The sequence below is a fragment of the Trichosurus vulpecula genome, chromosome 6 (genome assembly GCF_011100635.1).
Source record: "Trichosurus vulpecula isolate mTriVul1 chromosome 6, mTriVul1.pri, whole genome shotgun sequence".
NCBI classification, from domain to species: domain Eukaryota; kingdom Metazoa; phylum Chordata; class Mammalia; order Diprotodontia; family Phalangeridae; genus Trichosurus; species Trichosurus vulpecula.
In genome coordinates, this window is record NC_050578.1 from 260,062,123 (window position 1) to 260,085,188 (window position 23,066).

Below are 23,066 nucleotides of genomic sequence, written 5' to 3' on the forward strand. Positions count from 1 at the left end.
GTGTCATGGATCCCTTTATAATTCTGGGGAAGTCTATAACTTCCTTCTCATGAAAGTTTTTTTTTAATGAAAACAATAAAATACATGGATATAACAAAGGATACAACAAAGGATACAAAAAAGATAACAAAATTAGGCTTTCCCTTCAGGCAAAGATGTCATTAAAGACTTGAATAAGTGCTAGGAGCCCCTCTTGATCACCAATACACCCCTCTGATCTATTCTATTTTTTAAAGTCTTATTTTCTTCAGTACTTTTTTGGGTTACCTTTACCAAGTTGGTGACTCATTTTTCATGATTTTCTTGCATCCCTCTCATTTCTCTTCCCCATTTTCCCACTTCTTCTCTTACTTGATTTTCAAAATCCTTTTTGAGCTCTTCTGTGTCCTGAGACCAATTCATATTTTTCTTGGAGATTTTCAATGTAGGAGCTTTGACTTTATTATCTTCTTCTGAGTATGTGTTTTGATCTTTCTTGTCACCAGTATGTTTCTGTAGTAGAGTTTTCTTTTTCCTGTTGCTTCCTCATTTCCACAGCTTATTACTTGACTTTCTAACTCTTAGTTAAGGTATGGCTCTGCTTCCAGGGTGGAGGGCAATCTGTCCCAAGCTTCAGGGGTTTTGTGCAGCTGTTTTCAGAGATACTTCTAAGAACCTGTAAGTTTTAAGTTCTTCCATGTTGATGTGATCTGAGGAGAAGCATTTGCTCCTTTTCTGGCTTGTGCTGTGGTCTGGGAGCAACCACAAGCTCTCTTTTTACCCCTGGCACTGTGAGGAGGGTCCCCCATCCCCTGTGTTCCCAAGCTCTGCTATGCTACTGCTCCTTCTAGCCCCAGTACTGCCAGCCAGGACTGTGACCCAGATCCAAGTATGGGCAAAGCAAGAGTCCTACCTCAGTGCTAGCAAAGAGACCCCTGTAATCTCCTTCTGAGCATTTGTTCAATCCCCTTAGTGTCCGTGGGCTAGGAGCTCTGGAAGCAGCCATAGCTGCTGCCCCTGCCATAGCTCCTGCTGATTCAGTGGCCTTTAAAGCCTGCTCCTGGTTTGCTGGGGCTTTGGCTATGCTCGCTTGCCTGTGCTGGAGTACAGTTCTCTCTCAGCTTGGTGTGACAGACTTTCCCATCCACCTTCCAGGTTGTCTTAGCATGGAAATTTGTTTCACTCTGTCTTTTTGTGAATTCTGCTGTGGTAGAATTTCTTTAGAGTCATTTTTAAAGGTATTTGGATGGGTTTGGGGAGAGCTCAAGTGGGTGCCTGCCTTTATTCTGCCCTCTTCGCTCTGCCCCCAAAGTCATTATTTAAACAATATTGCTGTTGCTGTATACCGTGTACTCTTGGTTCTGCTCATTTTTCTCTTCATTATTTTGTGCAAGACTTTCCGTGTTTTTTCTAAGATCATTGAGGTCATCGTTTCTTATACCACAGTAATATTTCATATACCACAGCTTTTTCAGCCAGTACCCAATTGACGGGCATCCCCACAATTTCCAGTTCTTCACCACCATAAAGAGAGATGCTAAAACATTTTAGGATATATATCTTCTTTTCCCTTTTCCCTAATCATTTTTGGAAATAGACCTAGTAGTAGTATTGCTGGTTTAAAGGGTATAGCCAGTTTAATAACACTTTGGGCAGAATGCTAGATCACTCTCCAAAATGTTTAGATCAGTTCACATTTCCACCACCAACAAATTACTGTCTCAATTTTTCCACATCCCTTTCCAACATTTGTCACTTTCTTTTTCAATCATTTTAGTCAGTTTGGTAAGTGTAAAATGATATCTAAAAGTTTTATTAAGTTTGCATTTCTCTAAGCGGTAATGATTAAGAGTATTTTTCATATGACTATACAATATTTTGATTTATTCATTGGAAAACTGCCTGTTCATATCTTTTGACCATTTATAATTGGGGAATGCTTTATAGTCTTATAGATTTGAAATTTTTTTTGATATTTGATATATGAGACTTTTATCTATGAAACTCTCTATAATTGCCCCCCCTCAAATTCCTCCTTTCCTTCTGACTCTGGCTACATTTGTTTTATTTGTACACAATCTTTTTAATTTAATGTAACTGAAATTAGCAATTTTACACCTACCTTTGCTCTCTATCAGTTGTTTATTTACAAATTGTTCACTTATCCATAAATCTGATAAGTAATATGTTCTAATTTTCTTGTAATATCTCTCTTTGTATCTATGTTGTATATCCATGTTGACCTTATCTTAATAAATTATGTAAGGTATTGGTCTATGCCAAGTTCCTGCAACACTGCTTTCTAGTTTTCTCAACAATATTATGAGATAATGAATAATTATCACAAAATTTCCGTCTTTGCAGTTGTGAAATACAAGGTTATTTTATTTGCTGTTGTAAATTGTATGCCTACTCTGTCCATTGATCTACCTGTTTATTTCTTAGCTGTACCAGATATTTTTAATAATTACTGCCTCATAATATATTTTAAGATCTGCTACTGCTAAACCTACTTCCTTTACAGTTTTTTCATTATTTCTTTTGATATTATTGACTTTCTGTTTTTCCAAATCAATTTTTAATTATTTTTTCCTATTCAGTAAAATGATTTTCAATTGTCATATTCTTTTGAAATTATGGCAATAATTGGGTTCTATGTCTGGCCAGGCATTTGCTTCCCACTAAGTTCTGCATTCTGAGAGAGCAGGAGATGAGTCATATATAATCTCTGTACCTCCCTGTCCCCTGGCCAAGTGCTCCACACTCAGGAGGGGCTTAACTGTGGTAATGGTTGTAGGTGATCAATGGTGTACATTCCATGTGTGCTAGGGGCCTTCTTCAGTACTATTCTTTTCCCATTGCAAATCTCACTTTTACCCCCTTTCTGTCTTGTTCTTATGCACTGAGGGTTTTTTGAGGGGGTTAATTAATGTTATCCAGCTTGATCATCTAAGAACAGTTACTAACAATTTTAAATATCATTATTTCTTGTTATTACAGTTACAAAACTTCAGACATTGTCAGAAATTAATTATGAAATATATTGGATGACAATATAACAAAAATATATACAGTGAATGTACTAGGGATACCTAAGCTATCATATGTGCCAACCAACCTCTTCTAGTTAAGAGGCTCTCCTACCTCCTTGCTGAGGAACACTAAGAAGACTCTGAAGAAATCTTAGGATGGTCCAATCCCTGCCCCCATACCTAGGTGCTAAGCCCCAGGCCCAATCCCCTATTAGGTGCTAGGTTTATGTGGGTGTGAAGCTCCCAGGTACTAAGGGGAGGTGCTAACTCCAGAGCCAATCATAGGAGCCTAAGTTCTGGTCATTCAGATGACATTTGATGATGTCTGAAGTGGTATAAGAAGAGAAGACAGAGCCTTTTGCTCAGGGGCTCTCACTCCTGCTGGTGTGCTGATGCGGAGGCTCCAGGCAGCTGTAGCTAAGAGCCCTCCAAATCATAACCTGGATGTTGTGACTTTGTTAAACTCTGCTAACTATGTATTGGGATTTGAATCAGACAAGGACTGTCTGTCGATGTTCGTACTTTGTTTGTATTTTGCTCTGAAGTTCAGGGTGCTGGCTTTTCCCCCTGAACTAAGTGAGTGATATTTGTATGCTTGATTAAAGTAAGCTTGTCAACCCCTTAACGTTGCTTTCTTTAGCGAAGCAGATAAAAACAACCTGGGCTTTTGCAGTGTGCTGGCAGACTTCTTGTTGTTGGGCTTGTTTTGGTCTTTCACCCGCACAACAGCTGCCAGCCGGATTGTTGCAACAGGTTGACAAACACTTTGCCAAAGCTAGTTCAGTATTTGGAAAACTCTCAACGAAAGAGTGGGAGCAAAGTGGTATTAGAATGGCTCCCAAACTGAAGGTCTATAAAGTTATTGTGCTGACCTAAGAAGCCAAATTGTAAGTGATTGAGAAGAGTGAGAATGTGGGGGCACCTAGGTTTTATACTTAAAGCTGATGGAGCAACATTTCTTTCCTTGCTTTAGAACTTCTAGTTGCTCTTGTTTCTTGGCCAACCTGAGGGACTATCTGCATAAATACTTGAGAGAATGGATTTTACACTTCGTTTTTTTCAATGAGTTTGTCACCTGTAAAATCCTAGGTGTCTCACTTCTCCTTACTCCTTGTAGTTTCTCTGTCTGCTATTTACCTTTGAGAATATACATATACAGTTAATTAGATTTCCAAGACACTTAGCAAATATATTCTTATTGTCTTTTTAAGCTGAGCCAATTTACATGCATACTTTTTTCTGTCCTGTTTCATTCTCAGTTTCCCACAGAACTATGTTATATTAGTTCATTTTATGAAAAATCCATTAAAACCTGAAAACATAAAGATGAGTATTTTATAAGCCTATTGACCCACCTGTTAATTCATAACAAAATTTATACCAGAAAGGTGAAAATACTTATTCTATATGACCAAAGGTGAACTTCTGGTTGAAAAATTGATTCAGGACATTAGATTACCAGGATTACAAGGAGAGCTGTATCTAATTAGAAAGGGTCAGGGGAAACCAGCACAGGTGTTCCCTGACATGCCAGGTTGGGAATATGGCTTCAAAGAAAGAGGTCAAGAGAAGTTATAAAATAAAGGAATTAGTATTGGAGAAGACTAAGGAAGTTCCCACAATCCTAGCCAGGAAGAGCCATCATTTTCAAGGTATAATCAGATGCTTTGGAGTTTTTCAATGAACTCTGAAATATGGAGAGGAGGCTAAAGGTGAGGAAGCAACCATTTGTTGATGATTCATTGATCTTGCAACTCGGTTTCAGGAATCTGTTGAATGAGTGGGTTAGATGTTCTGTCATGTTTCTTTCATGTTTATGCTTCTATAGGTCTTTCATGTTTATGCTTCTATAGGTCTTCTGTGTGAATCTGCATTGCAGGGTATTGGAGATCCTGTCACTTTTCTATCTGTCAATGAGCATGGTTCCTGGGGATCTGGTTATCAGTGCTGATCAGAACAAATGGGCTGACTGCAGGATACCACAGAGACAGAAAGGCTGAGGTATGTATCACCCAAGTTTTTGTGTATTTAAAATAGAACATACACAGAACAAAAATGGGACTGAATATGTTAAACAAAACATAGATGCCCACTAGAAGCAAGATAGCTTGGGTGGCTCTGGTTTCCGGGGATATTTTTGTGGACAGGCTATTACTATGAATATAATTTACATGCTTCTTGTGTCTATATAGGATTGAGACCATATGGGCACTAGAAAATGTCATGAGACACACAAACCAAACATCATAAACACATATTATAATTAAAAGTTTAACATGATTCTTATTATTGAAATCTACAGATCTATACCCAGTGTTGCAACCATATTTATTACCTGTTCTGTTCTTTGGACTCTCATAGTATTGAAGTAGAATCACAACTAATAGTAGATTGAAGATCCAGCAAAGAAGAATGCATGTAATGATGGACTTTGGTGTTCTCATTTTGAGCTGTGCCCATATAGAGTTTTTGGGACTAATAGTGACAGCCTGGAAGACACTCAAGAGGCAGGTGCTACACAAGGAGAGGCTCCGGGTTAGTGCCTGCATGAATGTTATGATTCTAATCCCAGCCTCATCCAGGAGACATTTCACCCTCCAAAGCCTTGTTGTAGTAGGTATTCCTCTAAAGAGAAGCACCATGGCATTGGAAAAGGCCAAGTGGATGATAATTAGGTTTTTAGATATTGTCTTCTGGGCAATGAGGACATTAAAGCTGTTTAGAAAGAGGAGGATACAGTTTCCCAGGAATCCAGCTACAGTTGGTAGCAGGTATACTATCCCCAGGATTTTATCAGAAGTTAGCATCCTTTAGATGTCTTGTGAAGGTGATTTGTTGTCAAATTCTCTATGACCTATGGAAAGACACATGACATTATGTTTGTTACATTCTTAGATTTTCACAGTGAAATTCCATGACCTTTTGATCTCCCATGTGAGAAGCAATAAAGTTTCTCAGATAGTGGTTAGTGACTTAGTATTAAATTCTAAACTTCCCTTCCTAGATGAAAATCTTTCATTGTTCTATGTTTCCATAGGCTGGGAAACCTCCAGGCAGCAAGGTGGTGCAATGGATATGGTTTTGGCCCTGGTGTTAGGAAGACCTGTGTTCAAATGCAGCCTCAGACATTATCTGTGTGATCCTGGGTTCCTCTGCAAACTGTATTTGCTTAAGTTTCCTCATGTATAAACGAGCTGGAGAAGGAAATGGCAAACAACTCCATTCCTTTGCCAAGAAAACCTCAAGTGGGTTCAGAAAGAATTAGACATGACTAATCAACAAAAGAAAAACAGGAAGACCTCTGAGCCTATTCTTCCTCACAGTGACCTTCAATCCTATCATCTTCCATTTGTTTCTCTGCCCTTCATCATTGTAGCAGCTAAACTCTTTGTTTTTTACATGTCAATACCCTTATTCATTTAAGTAAACTTTATGTTATCATCTACTTTTGGATTCCTTGGTTATTTGTCCCTCTGTGACTCCTAAAATCTCCATTTATTGGTCTTTGTGTGTCTCTGATGGAATATACAGGAAATCAGGAAACTCTCCTGAATACATTCATTCCAAAAATGTGTCATTTAATCTCACTTGGAATCATGCATTATGTCTCCCCTGCTGTAGAGCCATCTCCATAAGGAGCAGTATTTTTAATGAAAAGTATAAGAGCAAAAATTTATAAAACCCAAACAATGCTGATGGGGTATAGGCTCAAGCTGAAATATTCACCCTTTACGCCAAAAGCATCTGTTTCCTCTTTGTTTATGGCCCCTGGAAACCCTTCCCCCACAAACTTTCCTTGAATTCTCCTTGGATTTTCCCACTTGGTCAAGCCTCTGGTGTTCCTGAGGCATTGACCCATCCTAGTCAACTGGCCTTTCATTGCGGCCTGTGTCCAATCTCCCAATTTTCTGTTACCCCTAACCTAGTCCATCCCTTCATTGTCTGTAACCTCTGGATCACTCCTGGCTACTTCCCACCCTTGATTCTATCTAGACCCCAGTCTGCCAGGCCACATGGTCCAGGTCCGTGGCATTCAAATAGGGCACATTCACCTTCTCTGTTACCTGCTAGTCACCCTGGAATACTTGGCTACTCCTATATCCCTCCCATTGTCTTTCTGTATGTAAGCTTCATCTTCCCTCCATTAAGGGACTGAGATTCCTTGAGAGTCTAGCCAGTGGCTTAGATTCCCTAAGAGTCTAGACAATATGAAAGATTTTTATCATCATGCCCACCCTGACTGGTCTTCTCATAAATCTGGTCTTCGGCTGAAAGTAGGCAAATTCTTTCAGGCAGGACCTGTGTTGTTATTTTGGGGTCCAAGCACCCCTAAACCTCAATAATATGTCAAAGAGTTTGATAGATATAACAACACATTCATGAAACTTCCATTTCTGTAAAATGTGACAGGCCTTTTGTCATGTCTCTTTTTTGACATATGCTTCTCTTTAAAATTTTTCAATATAAGTTGCTTTCTCCCCCTTCTTACAACCTAAAGCATTGTTATCATTGTGTACATTGTTATTTTTGGTTTTGTTTATTTTGTTTATACCAAAGAATATATATATATACATATATATGTACCCATATTTATTCATACATATATACCTGTGTGTATATATGTGTGCCTATATATGTATATAGACACATATACATACACATGTGTATATGTATATATGGTGACCCATTTGTATATGTATTTATATGTGATATATGTATATGTATGTATATACACACATGTACATATGTATGTACATGTGTATATATCACATATATACATATCTCCTTCTGAAAATGGTTCTTATAACCACAGAACATACCAATAATTGTCTGTAACTACTGAATGCTAACAATTTGCTTTCTCCCTCCCAACTCCCAAAGTAAACAAAAATGTGTTTTATCCAACACCCGACAGCTTAATGTATTCCAACTGGTTCAACAACTCAATCATTAAAATTAAGAATTTTTTTTTTAAATTGAAAGAAAGTGAAGCAAAATAGTCATCCTAGTTGTGTTGGTTAGGTGACTTTTGATTTTTATATTCAATAAATAGACAGAATTTTTAGAAATGAGAGGTGTGATGAACTATATTAATCAGGATCAACAAAAGAAAACCATAATATTGTTGCAGCAACTGATCTCTTAGTGGGCTCACCACAATGGCTTTAGAGGCAGCAAGTTGGTCCAGCATGTAAAGCTCTGGACTTGGAGTCATGAAAATCTGATTTTAAATCCTGCCATAGAACTTTCTTAGCTATGTGACTCTGGGCAAGTCACTTAACACATGCCTGCCTCAGCTGCTCTTTTGCAAAATGGGAATAATACTAGCTCTTGCTTCCCAAAGTCATTACTGTCATAAAATGTCATATCTGTAAAGTATTTTTCAAAACTTAAAATGCTGTATAAATGCTTTATTATTATTACTATTATTATTATTTCTATTTCTACTTCTACCACTATGACATGTAAAAATTATTAATTTTCTAAGTATTCATATTGTCAAAACAAAAATGCCAAACTTTTACCAATAGATTACATGATTTGTGCAAAGCAGAAGCATTTAATGAATGAGGATTTTTAAAAACATTGGCAAGAGAACCACCCATGGACATAAGACGTACTCTCTCATAAAGATTCAAACCATATAGCAAGACTACGAGAATGCAAAAGACTAAATTGATGATTCAACATGTGGGAAATTCTTGTAGCAATTCAAGTCTATACAGGTCTTTTAGTGACATCATCACTCTGCTCTCAAACAATTTACTGCTTGCTGAGTAGGAAAACATCTATGGCGAGCCCATGGTTCTGCTAGAATGAAGCCATCTGACAAGTGCTTGGCAAAGAGCCTTTCTTAGCTTTTTCCTCTCTCAGTTGCATAGTCTTAACTTTTTCTTGCGGACAGATCTTACTATGTGATATTGTCACTTATGAAAATATATTAGCTCCCCTTTCTTCTTTCTCTTCTCAAAATCCCTGACATCATTCCCAACTCTCTCCTTTTCTCCAAGCTTAGACAAATAAATGTCTCTTCTCTTACCAAGGCCTGTAACTCTAAATGAAATGTTTGATCAATTTCCCACATCTTCCCCTTAAGCTATTGTCCTCTTTCTCTTTTCCCCCTTTCACTCCAACTTAGAGCAAAAAGCTGTCTGCTTCATAATCAATTGCCTCAGCTTCTTTTCAACCCTTTGAAATACGGTATTTGATATGATTCAATTGAAACTGTTCTTTCCAAAGTTCCAGGTGACCTCTTAAATGCCCGCTCTCCACATCCAGTGTGTTGCATTTCAGTTGAACATTCTCTATTTTCTCTCACTCTTTCTGCCTCTGTGTCTCACCCATGTATTCTTTCTTGAATCCCTTTGCTAGTGAAAAGAGAAAATCTTTATAGGCATTATATCATATGATTCTGATGTCGAAAGTATAGAGAAAATGATGTGATAAAATAATAATAATAAAATAATAAAATGATGTGCTAAAAGAATAAGAACTTTTCTTTGATAGGTAAGTCATCAAAGCATATACGATCAGGAAGCTTTCAAAAGACTTTCAAGTTGTCCACAGCCATAACAAAGAATAGTATAAGAATTATTAAAATCATCAGTCATCAGTAAGAATTCTTTAGAGTAAGAGAAATTCCTTTTGAGCTTACTCTGAAATTTGATGTCACTACATTCTGATAGATAAGGATTATAGGAGATTAAGATGGTGAATATTAGAGTATTTTTAGGAAGATCAACACAATAATACATTGTGGATTAAGTTACCAAATTTCTGCAACTATACTGTAAAATTAGTTCTAATTATACTAAAATGTCACCCAAAAATACCTATGCTTGCTCCTAATCATACAATAAGTACACTATATGAAGGAAGAAGAAAAGAGCTTTATATACCAGAGATGACTGCTAGATATATAATCCAAAAGAAATTTAAGAACAGTGACAATGGCGTTTATGTGCAAAAGTATTCCTAGCAGCTCTTTTTCCAAGCTGACCTAGGAAAGATTTCATACAGATGCCCAAACCATTGTTGAAGTAGGGATTCTACTGAAAAGACACAATATGACAATGGAAAAGGACAAACTGATGATAATTAAGTTCATTGGTCTTGGTCTTTGACAAGCCATGAAATGAGGACTATATACGAGTAGGAGGATACAATTCCCTAGGATTCCAACTCTACTCAGTTGATAGTATGCTATCCCCAACATGTTATTCTCTGAAACCATTCCTCAGGTGTCTTGGGAGGATATTTTGCTGTCAAATCTAGTAGGACCTATGGAGAAATGCAGAGAATTATTGTTGTTATGTACTTAGGGTTTCCCATTGTGGGGATCAATGATGTTTCTAAAAGTGGGAGGGCATGTCTCTATCATAGGGGCATAATCTAGTGTTGTAATTTGTTTAGTCTGCTACAAATTTCATTACTTTCATTAGGACTAAAATAATTGTATGTTCTTTGATTAAACTTATCTCCAGGATAATTTCACAGCCACTAGGGACCATCCTTCTGTTAGCTGCTAAATGAAAATACTTCCAGTCACATACATTGGTGCCAAGGTAACGGAAATGTTTGTTACAGAAACGTATGTATTTTTTTCTATTTTATGATACTGAGGCCTTATGTTACCTGGGTATTCCTTTCTTTGGTGAGGTCCCTAATTAGTTCCTTTTACTTATGTCATAGATTGCTAGTTAGGTTCCCTGGTTTAAGTCTCTCCCCATTGCAGTCCATCCTCCCTCATCTGTCAAGTTGATCTTCCTAGAGGGCTGGTCTAATTATGTCAATACCCCTTTTTATTTAAACTACAAATACTCCTCATTACATTCAGAATCAATTGTAATGTGCACTGTTTGCATGCAAACCCCGACACAAGCTGGCACCTTCTTACATTTCCAGTCTTCTTAAACCATATTCCCCACCATATGCACTGTGATCTAGGGAAACTGGCCTTCTTGCTGTTCCTTGAACAAGATGCTGAATCTCTGGAGTCCATAGATTTTTATTTGCTTCCCCCTTTGCCTGGAATATTTTTTTAATATTTTTTTATTTTTAGTTTACCACACACGGTTCTACATAATTTTGAGTTCCAGATTTTCTCCCCTCCCTTCCCCCTCCCTCCCCAAGATGGCATGGAATCTCATATAATACCATGTATAACTTCGCATTGAATTAATTTATACACTAGTCAAGTTGTGGAGAAGAATTATTACCAATGGAATGAATCATGAGAAAGAAGAGACAGAACCAAAAAAAAAAAACCAAACAAACCCCAAAAACAAAAACAAAAAAGAAGAAAAAAGGCGAGCATGTAGTGTGCCTCAATCTGCATTCAAACTTCACAGTTCTTTCTCTGGATGAAGATAGCATTCTCCATCGTGAGTCCCCTGGAGTTGTCCTTGCACCTTACGTTGCTGAGAAGAGCGAAGTATGTCAGGGTTGGTCCTCACAGAATCCATATATCTGTGGTTGTGTACAATGTTCTCCTGGCTCTGCTCCGCTCACTCAGCATTATGTCATGTAGGTTTTTCCAGGTTGTTATGAAGTCCGTATCATCCCCATTTCTTATGGCACAATAGTATTCCATTACCTTCATATACCACAGCTTGTTCAGCCATTCCCCAATTGATGGGCATCCCTTTGATTTCCAATTCTTGGCTACCACAAAAAGAGCCGCTATAAATATCTTTGTACATATGGGTCCCTTCTGCTCTTGTGTGATTTCTTTGGGATACAACCCTAGAAGTGGTATTGCTGTGTTAAAAGGTGTGAACATTCCTGTGGCTCTTTGGGCATAGTTCCAAGTTACTCTCCAAAATAGCTGGATCATCTCACAACTCCACCAGTAATGTAACAATGTTCCAATTTTGCCACATCCTCTCCAGCATTTATCATCCTCCTGCTTTGTTATTTTAGCCAATCTGACAGGAGAGATGTGGTATCTAAGAGTTGTTTTGATTTGCATTTCTCTAATCAGTAGTGATCCAGAGCATTTTTTCATATGCCTATGGATAGCTTTAATTTTTTCCTCTGAAAACTGCCTGTTCATATCCTTTGACCATTTCTCAATTGGGGAATGGCTTGTATTCCGATATATTTGGCTCAGTTCCCTGTATATTTTAGAAATGAGGCCTTTATCAGAGATAATAGTTGCAAAGATTTTCTCCCAATTTTCTGCTTCCCTCCTAATTTTTGTTGCATTGGCTTTTTTGTACAAAAACATTTCAATTTGACATAATCAAAATTACCCATTTTGCATTTTGTAATGCTCTCTATCTCTTGTTGGTCATGAATTCTTTCCTTTTCCATAAATCTGATAAGTAAACTATTCCTTGCTTTCCCAAATTACTTATAGTATCAGCTTTTACTCCTAAATCATGAGCCCATTTTGACTTTATTTTGGTATATGGTGTAAGATATTGGTCTATGCCCAGTTTCTGCCCTACCATTTTCCAATTTTCCCAACAGTTTTTGTGAAATAGTGAATTATTAGCCCAGAAGCTGGCCTCTTTGGGTTTATCAAAGAGTAGATTTCTATAGTTGTTGATTTCTCCATCTTGTGTACCTATCCTATTCCACTGATCCACACCCCTGTTTCTTAACCAGTACCAGGTAGTTTTGATGACTGCTGCTCTGTAGTACAGTTTAATATCTGGTATGGCAAGGCCACCTTCTCTAGCATTTTTTTTCATTAATACCCTAGATATTCTAGACCTCTTCTTCTTCCAGATGAATTTTCTTATTATTTTCTCCAGCTTAGTAAAATAATTTTTTGGTAGTTCAATTGGTATGGCACTGAATAAATAGATTAATTTAGGTAAAATTGTCATTTATATTATATTAGCTCGGCCTAACCATGAGCAACTGATATTTTTCCATTTTTTTAGATCTGACTTTATTCACCTGAAAAGTGTTTCATAGTTATGTTCATATATGTCCTGGGCTTGTCTTGGCAAATAGACTCCCAAATATTTTATAGTGTCTACAGTAACTTTGAATGGAATTTCTCTTTCTATCTCTTGCTGTTGGGCTTTGTCAGTAATGTATAGGAATGCTGAGGATTTATGTGGGTTTATTATCCTGCAACTTTGCTAAAGTTGTTTATTATTTCAAGTAGTTTTTTACTTCATTCTCTAGGATTCTCTAAATAAATTATATCATCTGCAAAAGGTGATAATTTAGTTTCTTCTTTTCCTATTCTAATTCCTTGAATTTCTTTTTCTTCTCTTATTGCTACAGCTAACATTTCTAGTACCAAATTGAATAGTAGGGGTGATAATGGACATCCTTGTTTCACCCCAGATCTTATTGGGAACGCATCTAGCTTATCCCCATTACAAATAATGCTTGTCGATGGTTTTAGGTAGATGCTATTTACAATTTTAAGGAAGGTTCCATTTATTCCTATACTTTCTAGTGTTTTTAATAGGAATGGATGTTGTACTTTGTCAAAGGCTTTTTCTGCGTCTATTGAGATGATCATATGGTTTCTGCTAGTTTTGTTGTTGATATGGTCAATTATGCTAATAGTTTTCCTAGTATTGAACCAGCATTGCATTCCTGGAATAAATCCTACCTGGTCATAGTGTATTGTTCTCATGATGAGTTGCTGCAATCTTTTTACTAATATTTTATTTAAAATTTTTGCATCAATATTCATTAGAGAAATTGGTCCATAATTTTCTTTCTCTGTTTTGACTCTACCTGGTTTGGGTATTAGTACCATATTTGTGTCATAAAAAGAATTTGGTAGGACCCCTTCTTCACCTATTTTCCCAAATAGTCTACAAAGTATTGGAATTAGTTGTTCTTTAAATGTTTGATAGAATTCACATGTAAAACCATCTGGCCCTGGAGATTTTTTCCTAGGGAGTTCATTGATGGCATATTCAATTTCTTTTTCTGAGATGGGGTTATTTAGAAATTTTACTTCCTTTTCTGTTAACCTGGGCAGTTTATGTTTTTGTAGATATTCATCCATATCTCTAAGGCTGTCAAATCTGGAATGTTTTAAATCTCCTTCCCAGCCTCCTTACTTGCCTGGCTTCCTGAAAGTTTCAGGTAAAATACTTTCTTCTGCAAGAAACATTTCCCTGTCTCCACTACTGGTCACATCTTCCCTCAGCTGATATTACCAATTCCTGCAGTAGATGAGTATTCTTTCCCTGGTTTTTTCCATGTCCTACCCACCTCCCATTATTCTTTGAGCTTCTCAGATACTGTCTTGGCATTTCCTTTGATCCCTGTTTCTCGCTAACATTCTCTCAGTGCACAAAGGCTGGTGCTAGGACATATTGAGATAAGGTGATGGAATAGGATGGGAAGAATGTGAGAGCAGAAGACAGGTATCTTTACTCTCATACCCTTTTCCACACCCAGCAAGAAATTCCAGAAACTGAACATACTGTGCTGGTCACATGACAAAAGGTAATTTCTCTGCCTATTAACAGAACTTGGCTTAGAGGAGAGAAATGCTATTCCTCACCTTGGGTCAGAATGAGTAATAGTATCCTGTTCTCATCTTCTCTTCAGAATATAACTGACTAAGACCTTGCCTGAGTAAGCAATTTGTGTAAAGTATCTCAGGGTCAGAATCTCATGTCAACTGATTTCCCCCTCACCTACTCTCTTAACCCCTGTTAGGTGTAACCCAGAGAATGAAGAGAGAAGTCTTTACCCAGCTCTGGGGCAGGTACAATTTAAGTTCTGGACATCACAATGAGGCATCATTTCTTTTCATTATGGTTTTTTGGGATTTATCCCTAGGCCACTACCAAGAGGAACAGAAACAGTAATTTCTTTTCCCCCAAATCCCTCTGTCTCTCATACTTGTAACCTCCTTCCTCATCACTATATCCTGGCTCTCCTACCTTCCTTCAAGTCTTAGCCAAATCCCCACTTTATGGAAGAAGCAGTTTCAAGTTATCCACAATCTAAATGCCTTTTCTATAATAATATCTACAAATAACCCAAATGCCCATTTGTCCATATGTGTTTGTATGATTTTTACCCCATTAGACTTTGAAGTTCTTGACACCTGACATTTTTTCTTACCTTTCTTTTTCTCCCTACACTTAGCAAAGGGACTGGTACATATTTATGTGCCTATATTGCTTTTTGACTGTCTGATTCATTCATTAATATTCAGTAAGTCCTTGTGCTATGGGGCATCAAATTAAAGACATTCTCCAGTTCTACCCATCTCTGTCTCTGGTATTATAGTGTAGTCACTTACCAGGCTGTTTTCTTTCAACAAAACAGAAATCAGAACAGCAGCAACCAGGGTTTGAGCAGGTATATGTGAATATCTGAGTGTGCATGTCCTATATAGTGGAGGGTTAGGGTCGCAGTTATAGTAACTGTCATAGCTGAACACATTTCCTTCCCCAAGGGCTCTGATTATCATGTCACCTGCAAAGAAATGACAGCATTTGCTTGGACTATCTGGGACTTGTCTAAGAGAAAGTTAACTTTTATCCCAGGGGTTACGCTTTTTAACAAACACTAATGATTATTTAAAATCTCCAGTGCAGCATCAATGAACAGGTGGGGAGAAACTTTTTTGTCTAGATGAGAGTGTAGAAGAACTGAGGTCCTGTCAGGTGACTGTCAGGGAGAGACAATAAAGACACTCGACTCTGTACACTGGGCTTCTAACAGGTGCTGGTGCCACAATTTGTCTAGCAGCTGCTGTGGGGGTGAAAGACCAAAACAAGGCCATCAACAAAAATGCTGCCAGCACAGGTTCTTTTGATCTGCTTTACTAAGGAAAGTAACATTAAGGGCTTAATAATCTTATTTCAATCCAACATATAAATATCATTCACTTAGTTCATGGGGAAAAAGCCAGCACCCTGAACTTCAGAGCAAATACAAATATATATTAGTAACAGACCAGATCACAACATACATAGTTACCAGCAAAGTCCTGATAGCTGGGTTTTTCAAAGCCAGGGGGCTCCTCAACAGCTACCCAGAGTCTCCACAGTGACACTCTTCTGACGAGTAAGAGCCCCAGAGAATAACTGTGTTCTCTCTTTTAATACACTCTTTAGCTGTTATCAAATGTCATCTGAGTGACCAGAACTTAGGCTCCTACTATTATCTCTAGTCTTAGCAATTCCCCTTAGGACCCTGAGGGCTTCATGCCCACGTAGGCATACCACCTAGTAGATAGGGGTTTGGGCCTGGGGCTTTGCACCTAGTAAGGCTCAGTCAAAGACACTTATTAATTTATCATTCTAAAACAGTAAAAAGTCCCAACTTAACTGATATTACAGGTGCTCCCTTGGTTCTAGCTCAGTCTCCATTGTCCCATTCATACTATTGGGGTCTGCTTGTTATGCTTCTCCCTGTGGTCTCACTATTTTGCATCTTACCTAATGGAGAAGAGATGGAAGTTCAAGTTCAGCCCCCGGGACAAACTGCTGGGGATTCTGCATTAGGAACTGATATCTAGCTCTGCTCAAGACTGTCTCACTTTCCATCTTCTGCAGAAAAATAGGACCAAGAAGTGAGACAAAAGTCAAGAAAGACCCTTTAGGTTTGAGGGGTTGGTCCTCTTCATAATCCTCCTTTTATTTACTCCTTTCCCTCTAATAGGAGACTTCAATCTATGTGTTTATTTTCCTTCAAGCTGCCTTACTTCCCAGTTCCTGAATCTCTTCAATTTCTATGGCCTACTCTTCTATTCCTCCTCTCCAAGTGATGAGCCTATCCTCGACAGTGCCGTCATACATGAGCACTCCACTTCTATGATCAAGAATAGTGATATTCCTTTGCTGATTTAACCTCTTCACTTTTTGTTTCTCTATGCCCCCTTTTTTTCTCCTCAAATAAGCAATCAATTAATCACTTATTAAGCTTGTTCTAGGTGCCACATACTAGTTTCCCTAGGGTGATAGTGCAAAAAAATGATAAAACAATTTTTCTTTCTTTTCCAGGAATGACCATTATCTTTATTCATACACACTTGCTTTCAAACTACAATTAATATATTTAACAAAGCTGATAATACAAACAAGGTACCAATAATTTATACATCATTCTTGTTTTTTTTTCTTTAATTCCAGATGTTGCTTGACATTCAAATGGCCTTTACATTTCTTAGTAGTTGTTAAAATAAAATAACTTCCTTCTTACAAATATAAATTTGGGGATCTTCTGGTAATTTGCAGGTTTAGCACTTTTCAAGTGGCTTTTTTGTTGTTAAAAATTAACATCACAAAAGCAATGTTGCCACTGCCCAAAATAATGAGTCTTTTGCTAAAAAGATCCTAAAACAAAGGTCATGATTTTAATTTTTAGCAAAATGTTTAGACCCAGAGGAATCACTGCTTCCATTGCAAGGGGTTTGTAAGTTTATTATCACATCCTCCACCCCTAATCCCCAGGAAAAGAACCAAATTCTTCCAGAAAGGGGGGAAAAACCATAATCATTGATTATCTACAGGCATAGTCTTAAAGAGACATGATGCAAACAAAATTGATTTCTGCACAATTTTTAACCAGAAAAATGCAGCATCCAATTTTTCTTGGCTTATTTTAGTAAGAGTTCTAATTAAGTCTAATTAATGTATGTTTTTCTGAAAATCAGTTGTCTACACCATCAACTATGTAAAAAGCAACACCAACCGGCAGGTATGCTGCTCATTCTTTCTCATGGAAGTTACATAGAAGTATGTGTAAACATGGAGGAAAGGGGTTATTGGGTATGTAGGGACAGAAATAAGCAAAGCAAGGTAAGGTAACGGCTTGCACTGAAACTAGCAGTGTAGACATCTATGTATGTCTAAGGAAAACCGTACAGGAGGCTCAGGGAATCACATGACTTATGACTGACTACAAGTGTCCAATTGAAATAGTACAATAAGTGCATCTTTCCTGTAAGACAATTGTTCCTGGATTTTATGTATTTTTGTCTTCAATATCTCTTCTATGGCTACAGAGGGGTTTGGGCTACTAACGAATCCCACCAGAACTTCCAAAGTTTTCAAAATGGCACAAATCCCCAGAGAAGTTAAAAAAATAGTGCAACTGTATTTCACAGATGCCATTTCATGCCATTGGAACCCTGGATGACAACTGCTAAGTCTTCCTCCAGGGTCTGTGTGCTTATTTTTATGAAACATTGTCAGTGATGATATTTTCTAAAAAATGGTCTTAGCAGAATTAGCTATTAAAGTTGTATATAAAAAAGTACAAACAGCTTAGTATATGCAATCATCCCATGTCAGTTTAATAAATTGATATTTTCTTGAAGGCTAAAAATTTTTTCTGAACATTTTGCCTTTTAGTGCTGTGTTATTGTAAGGCTGTTTGAGTATTGAGTTTTACTGAAGCAGTTGTTAACAGGTACAAAATCACAAAGACTAGATATACTGATGTCAGAGGTCACTTCACAGTTTTAATTTCCTCCCCACAAAGTTTCTGGCATTGTGGAATTTCACAAACCCCGCTCAAAAACTTTTAAGATTATCCTGAACTACATATGCTCTCATTAGTTTTCTCCTTTTAAGCACTATGTCACAGGACCAAGTTTCCCTTTTCTCCCCCAAGTCACCAGAAAGGCAAAGAGAACACCTAACAATTGGTTATGACTGGGCCAGAATAAATACCTAAGTATTCAAAAAAATTAAGTGGCCTTTAACTGTTTCCAGGAATTCATTGGTGAGTTAGTGTACAGCCACTAACAACCAGATCCTGTTAATTTTTCCTTTACTTCCTGTCCTCTTTCTGTCCTTACTACTATTACTAGGTGGCTTCCATGGCTCAGAAACCACTTTGTCTCCTTTCTGTTCTTCACTTCCATTTCTGTGACTGTGAAAGAGGTGTCTTGGCTAGGGAAACTGGCACCTTGGATATCACTGTGGTATCAGCAACGTGAAAATTATCAAATATAAAGTGACCTGTTCACAGAATGTTATATATGATTGAAGTAAGAAAAGTACACTACTGGATGAGATTAATAATTTGCATTGGTTATAAAGAAGAATCGTACCATCGTACCTTTTATTTTGGTAGCAACAGGGAAAAAAAGAAAGAAAATGTCCAAATGTGTGTGTGTGTGTATATGTGTGTGTGTGTGTGTGTGTGTGTGTGTGTGTGATGATTCCTAAGGTAGATTAAAATGAGACTTGTAGGACTGGTTAGGTGAACTTAGGGCTTGCCTACCTGGCTTTAACTCCCAGGGCTTTCTGCAGGAAACCACAGCCAAGAGGGACAAAAATGGGAAGGGTCTCATTGATGTCTGATCCATACCTATCAAAACTCTTGCTCTGTTTCACAAAGACAAATAGCTGTGGTTTTAAATTAGAAAGTTGGGGGAGGGGAATGATAGAGAAATGAGCAACAGCATGTGAGACATTTTCCCTCCATAAGGAGGAAAAAACTCATCTCTTTCCCTGTCAATAATTTTTTGGGGGCAGCTGCTGAGTAAGAGCAAAAAGTGGTTTCTGGAGCAATGTTAGAATTCCACATTTGCACTGATAAGGGTCAGTTAATGTTTACTTAAAACAGCTGGAGGTTCTTCCTTAAAATGCTATGTAGTAAATATACTAATCTTTTAGACTGCATTTCAAATTTCACCTCCTCCACAATGACTATCTTACCCTCATTGCTGTCTCTGGTCTTTGAACTCCCATAGTTCATAAGAGTTTGTACCTCTCATTTTCATTCTCAGTCCTTTATTGTTGTCTTCTCCCTTTTTGTGTGGGGGACTGTGTTGGCAACCAAAAGTGGGCTCCTTAGCACTCAGTCAACAAGTGGCCTTGACTAGTTTGGCTTTTTCCCCTGAACTGAATGCTGTTTGTATGTTGGACTGGAGTAAACTTGTCGGCCCCTTCACCTTGCTTCCCTTGCTTAAGCTGATGGAAAGAACCTGTGCTTTCCTGGTCAAACCCTTCACCTTGCTTAAGCAGATTGAAAGAACCTGTGTTTTCCCCGGCGTACCTTACACCCCCGCAGAAGCTGGATGGTTAAAACAGCTTCCGTTGGAGCCGGAGGCTGCTACAGTCACAGCCACAGCCACAGCCACAGCCACAGCCGAAGCAGGAGCTGCCAGTGGCAGAACTGACCTATGGGAGGAAGCTGAACAAGGACTTCAGGCCAGTGGGTAATCTTTTTACCATAGAGGGGGAAGCATGATTTTGCTTTACGCAATCATGCTTCTCTGTAGCCTCCTGGTTACTCTTTCGAGGCGTACTTATTGGGCCTGGAAGCTTTTGATCAATATATCAAAATGGGGTTGCTGGTTCATGGGTTGGTTACTGTGGAGCCTAAATATATGTTTTGATTCTTCTGCCTTCTACTTTAAGAGTTTCTTATATCTGGCAGTTCCGAACCTTTCAGACATGTTTATGATCCTCTTTGAGATTATAAACTCTGCCCTCCTAATACAGGGACTCCTACTGAGATTGGTGTTTTGGATGGTTCTGGAGTCCCTTATTGCTGCCAGTGAGAAGTATACGGCTGGCACTCAACAAATATTCTTGCAGTCTATTTGAATTTGATCACTCATTTTCTCATCATCTAAGGGACTTTACATCCTGTTTTTGGAAGGTGAGAGAACTAATATGTCCATATATAGATGTATACAATCATGTATGCCAAATAAGACAAGACAAACCCATCATATAAAGTTTGGGGACTCTTCATGCTGGAACAGGTCAAGGTATCTTTTAGAAGGTGGTACTTGAGCTATGCTTTTAGTCAATGAGTTGAAATAGTTATTAGAGCCCAGAGTTTAAAGCCAAGAATAACTGCGTTCAAAAACTTCCTTAGATGGTGTGTTGGCAACCAAAAATGGGCTCCTTAGCACTTAGTCAACAAGTGCCGTTCAGTAGTTTGGCTTTTTCCCCTGAACTAAATGAAAGTTCTGAAGTTCAGAGTGCTGGTTTTTTTCCCCTGAACTGACTGAATGCTGGATTAAAGTAAGCTTGTCAGCCCCTTCACCTTGCTTCCCTTGACTAAGCAGATCAAAAGAACCTGTGCTTTCCCGGTCAACCCCTTCACCTTGCTTAAGCAGATCCAAAGAACCTGTGCTTTCCCTGGCGTACCTTACAGCCCCACAGAAGGTGCTAGCTGGATGGTTAAAAACAGCTTCTATTGGAGCCAGTGACAGGTACAGCTACAGCTGAAGCGGAAGCATGAGCTGCTGGTAGCAGAGCTGACCTTCGTGTGGATTGAGGAGTGCTGAACAAGGGCTTGAGGCCAGTGGGTAATCTTTTTGCCATAGGGGGAAGCATGTATATGATTTTGATTCATACCATCATGCTTCTCTGTGGCCTCCTGGTTACTCTTGTGAGGCGGACTTATTGGGTCTGGAGGCTTTTGATCAATATATCAAAATGGGGATGCTGGTTCGTGGGCTTGTTACTGTGGAGCTTAAATATATGCTTTGATTCTTCTGCCTCCTACTTTGAGAATTCCTTATATCCGGCGGTTCTGAAACCTTTCAAAGGTTCTGAACCTTTCAGACATATATATGATCCTCTTTGAAATTATAAATTCTACCTTCATAATACAGATGGTAACAATTTGATTTACTTTGGAGAAGTCAAATAATCTCTCTCATTTTCAGCTTCTTCATTCAAAAATGGAAATAAGAGCAGGTTCTTTTGAGGATGAAATGGGCAAACTTTTGTGTAGTGGCTGGTCAACCTGAAAGGGACTTACAAATACCAGGTGTTATTTCTAATATTAATACTAACTGTAAAAATAAAGGAAGTGACTGATTTGGTGAAGCAGAGTCGATGAGTAATGCATTCTAGACGCAAGAGATAGCCAGGACACAAATGAGGTTTTAAAAGTTAGAGGGATATCAGAAAAACAAAGATGTTTAGTTTGGTAGGATCATGAAGTATGGAAAGTGGAACAAGTATAGTAATTTGGAAAAAGATTGGAGAGGGCCAAGTTAGGGAAGAATTAATTGTGTTACATATATCTGCACCTATGTCTGTATCTATATCTCTCCATCTATCTACTTTATCTATCTATCTGTGCGTAGCATTCGATACCAGCATTTTCCATTGTATTCCTCTTCTGGGATAGAATCAATATCTGACTGGTTTCTCTTTTTCTATATACCCCATTTCGTGAAGTTAAGGCTAGTTTTGTTGGTTTTTCACCTTCTACAATCAAGGAAAGTGTTCTTAGGATTGCTTCCAGTGACTTAGGGATGAAAGCAATATGCTGTTGACAGAGTGTCCTAGTGTTCTCATCCTATGTTGAAGAATTTTCCAGATCACCTCTAGTGATAAAACAGCTTTTCCATCTGGCATTTGGGCCCTTCAGATTGGGTAGAAAATAAGAACCACATGTTTTTCTGTTACTCAGATGCATTTTTTTTTTGTGAAGTAAAAGGGAGATGGTAAATTTACCCAGACTATTTTCTCTATTTTTTGTTGAATGACCATTCTATGTGGAAGGTAAAGTGCACCTGCATTTGTTAACTGTTGTGTGATCTTTGAGTCTCTTGCTTTATCAGAATTCAGATAAAGAACTTCAATCTGAAGTTAGGCCTGGCCCATAATATCCCTTTCCCTATCCTGAAGAGAGATCCTTTCTATTAATGTATAAAAAAAGAACAAAGAAGAAAAAGAAAAAAAAGTTCCATAAAACTAAAAGTATATGAGAAATTCTGATGCTATATTCAGTATCCTACACTTATACCATCACATTTCTAAAGAGAAGTAGAAGCTCTTTTCTTCTCTTTTTTTGGCACTGAGCTTGGTCATTATAGTTTCCTTGCTTTCAGTTTTGATTATTGTGTGCTTTTGATATTTACAATTAGTTTGTTGTAATATTTATGTAGTTTCTATGCTAGGCACTAATGTAGATGGGCCTTCTTCCTGATGGGCAATGTATTACAAGTGATCTCCTGTAGAGGAAATTTTGAACAAATTCTTCCCTTTGTATGCTCTCCCAGCTTTTCTCTTCTGCCAGCAATTAGTCTTCATCACTTCATTGTAACAGCTGTAAATCTTGGATTCCATTAGCAAGACTTGATTAGTCAGAAATGCTCTTCCTGGAAAAGGCAGGCTAATGGCT

At 38.0% G+C, this 23,066-nt stretch overlaps 1 protein-coding gene across 1 annotated transcript; it reads right to left on the minus strand.

The window, feature by feature from the left end:
• Positions 1-4,921: 4,921 nt before the first annotated feature.
• Positions 4,922-5,818, minus strand: LOC118852931 (vomeronasal type-1 receptor 3-like). The gene has a single exon (XM_036762659.1). The coding sequence runs from the start codon at positions 5,816-5,818 to the stop codon at positions 4,922-4,924; it is 897 nt and encodes a 298-aa protein (XP_036618554.1).
• Between the last annotated feature and the right edge of the window lie 17,248 nt (positions 5,819-23,066).

What these genes read in the sequence shown, in the direction of transcription:
- LOC118852931 (XM_036762659.1), bottom strand. Translation starts at nt 5,818, where the DNA reads ATGCTAACTTCTGATAAAATCCTGGGGATAGTATACCTGCTACCAACT.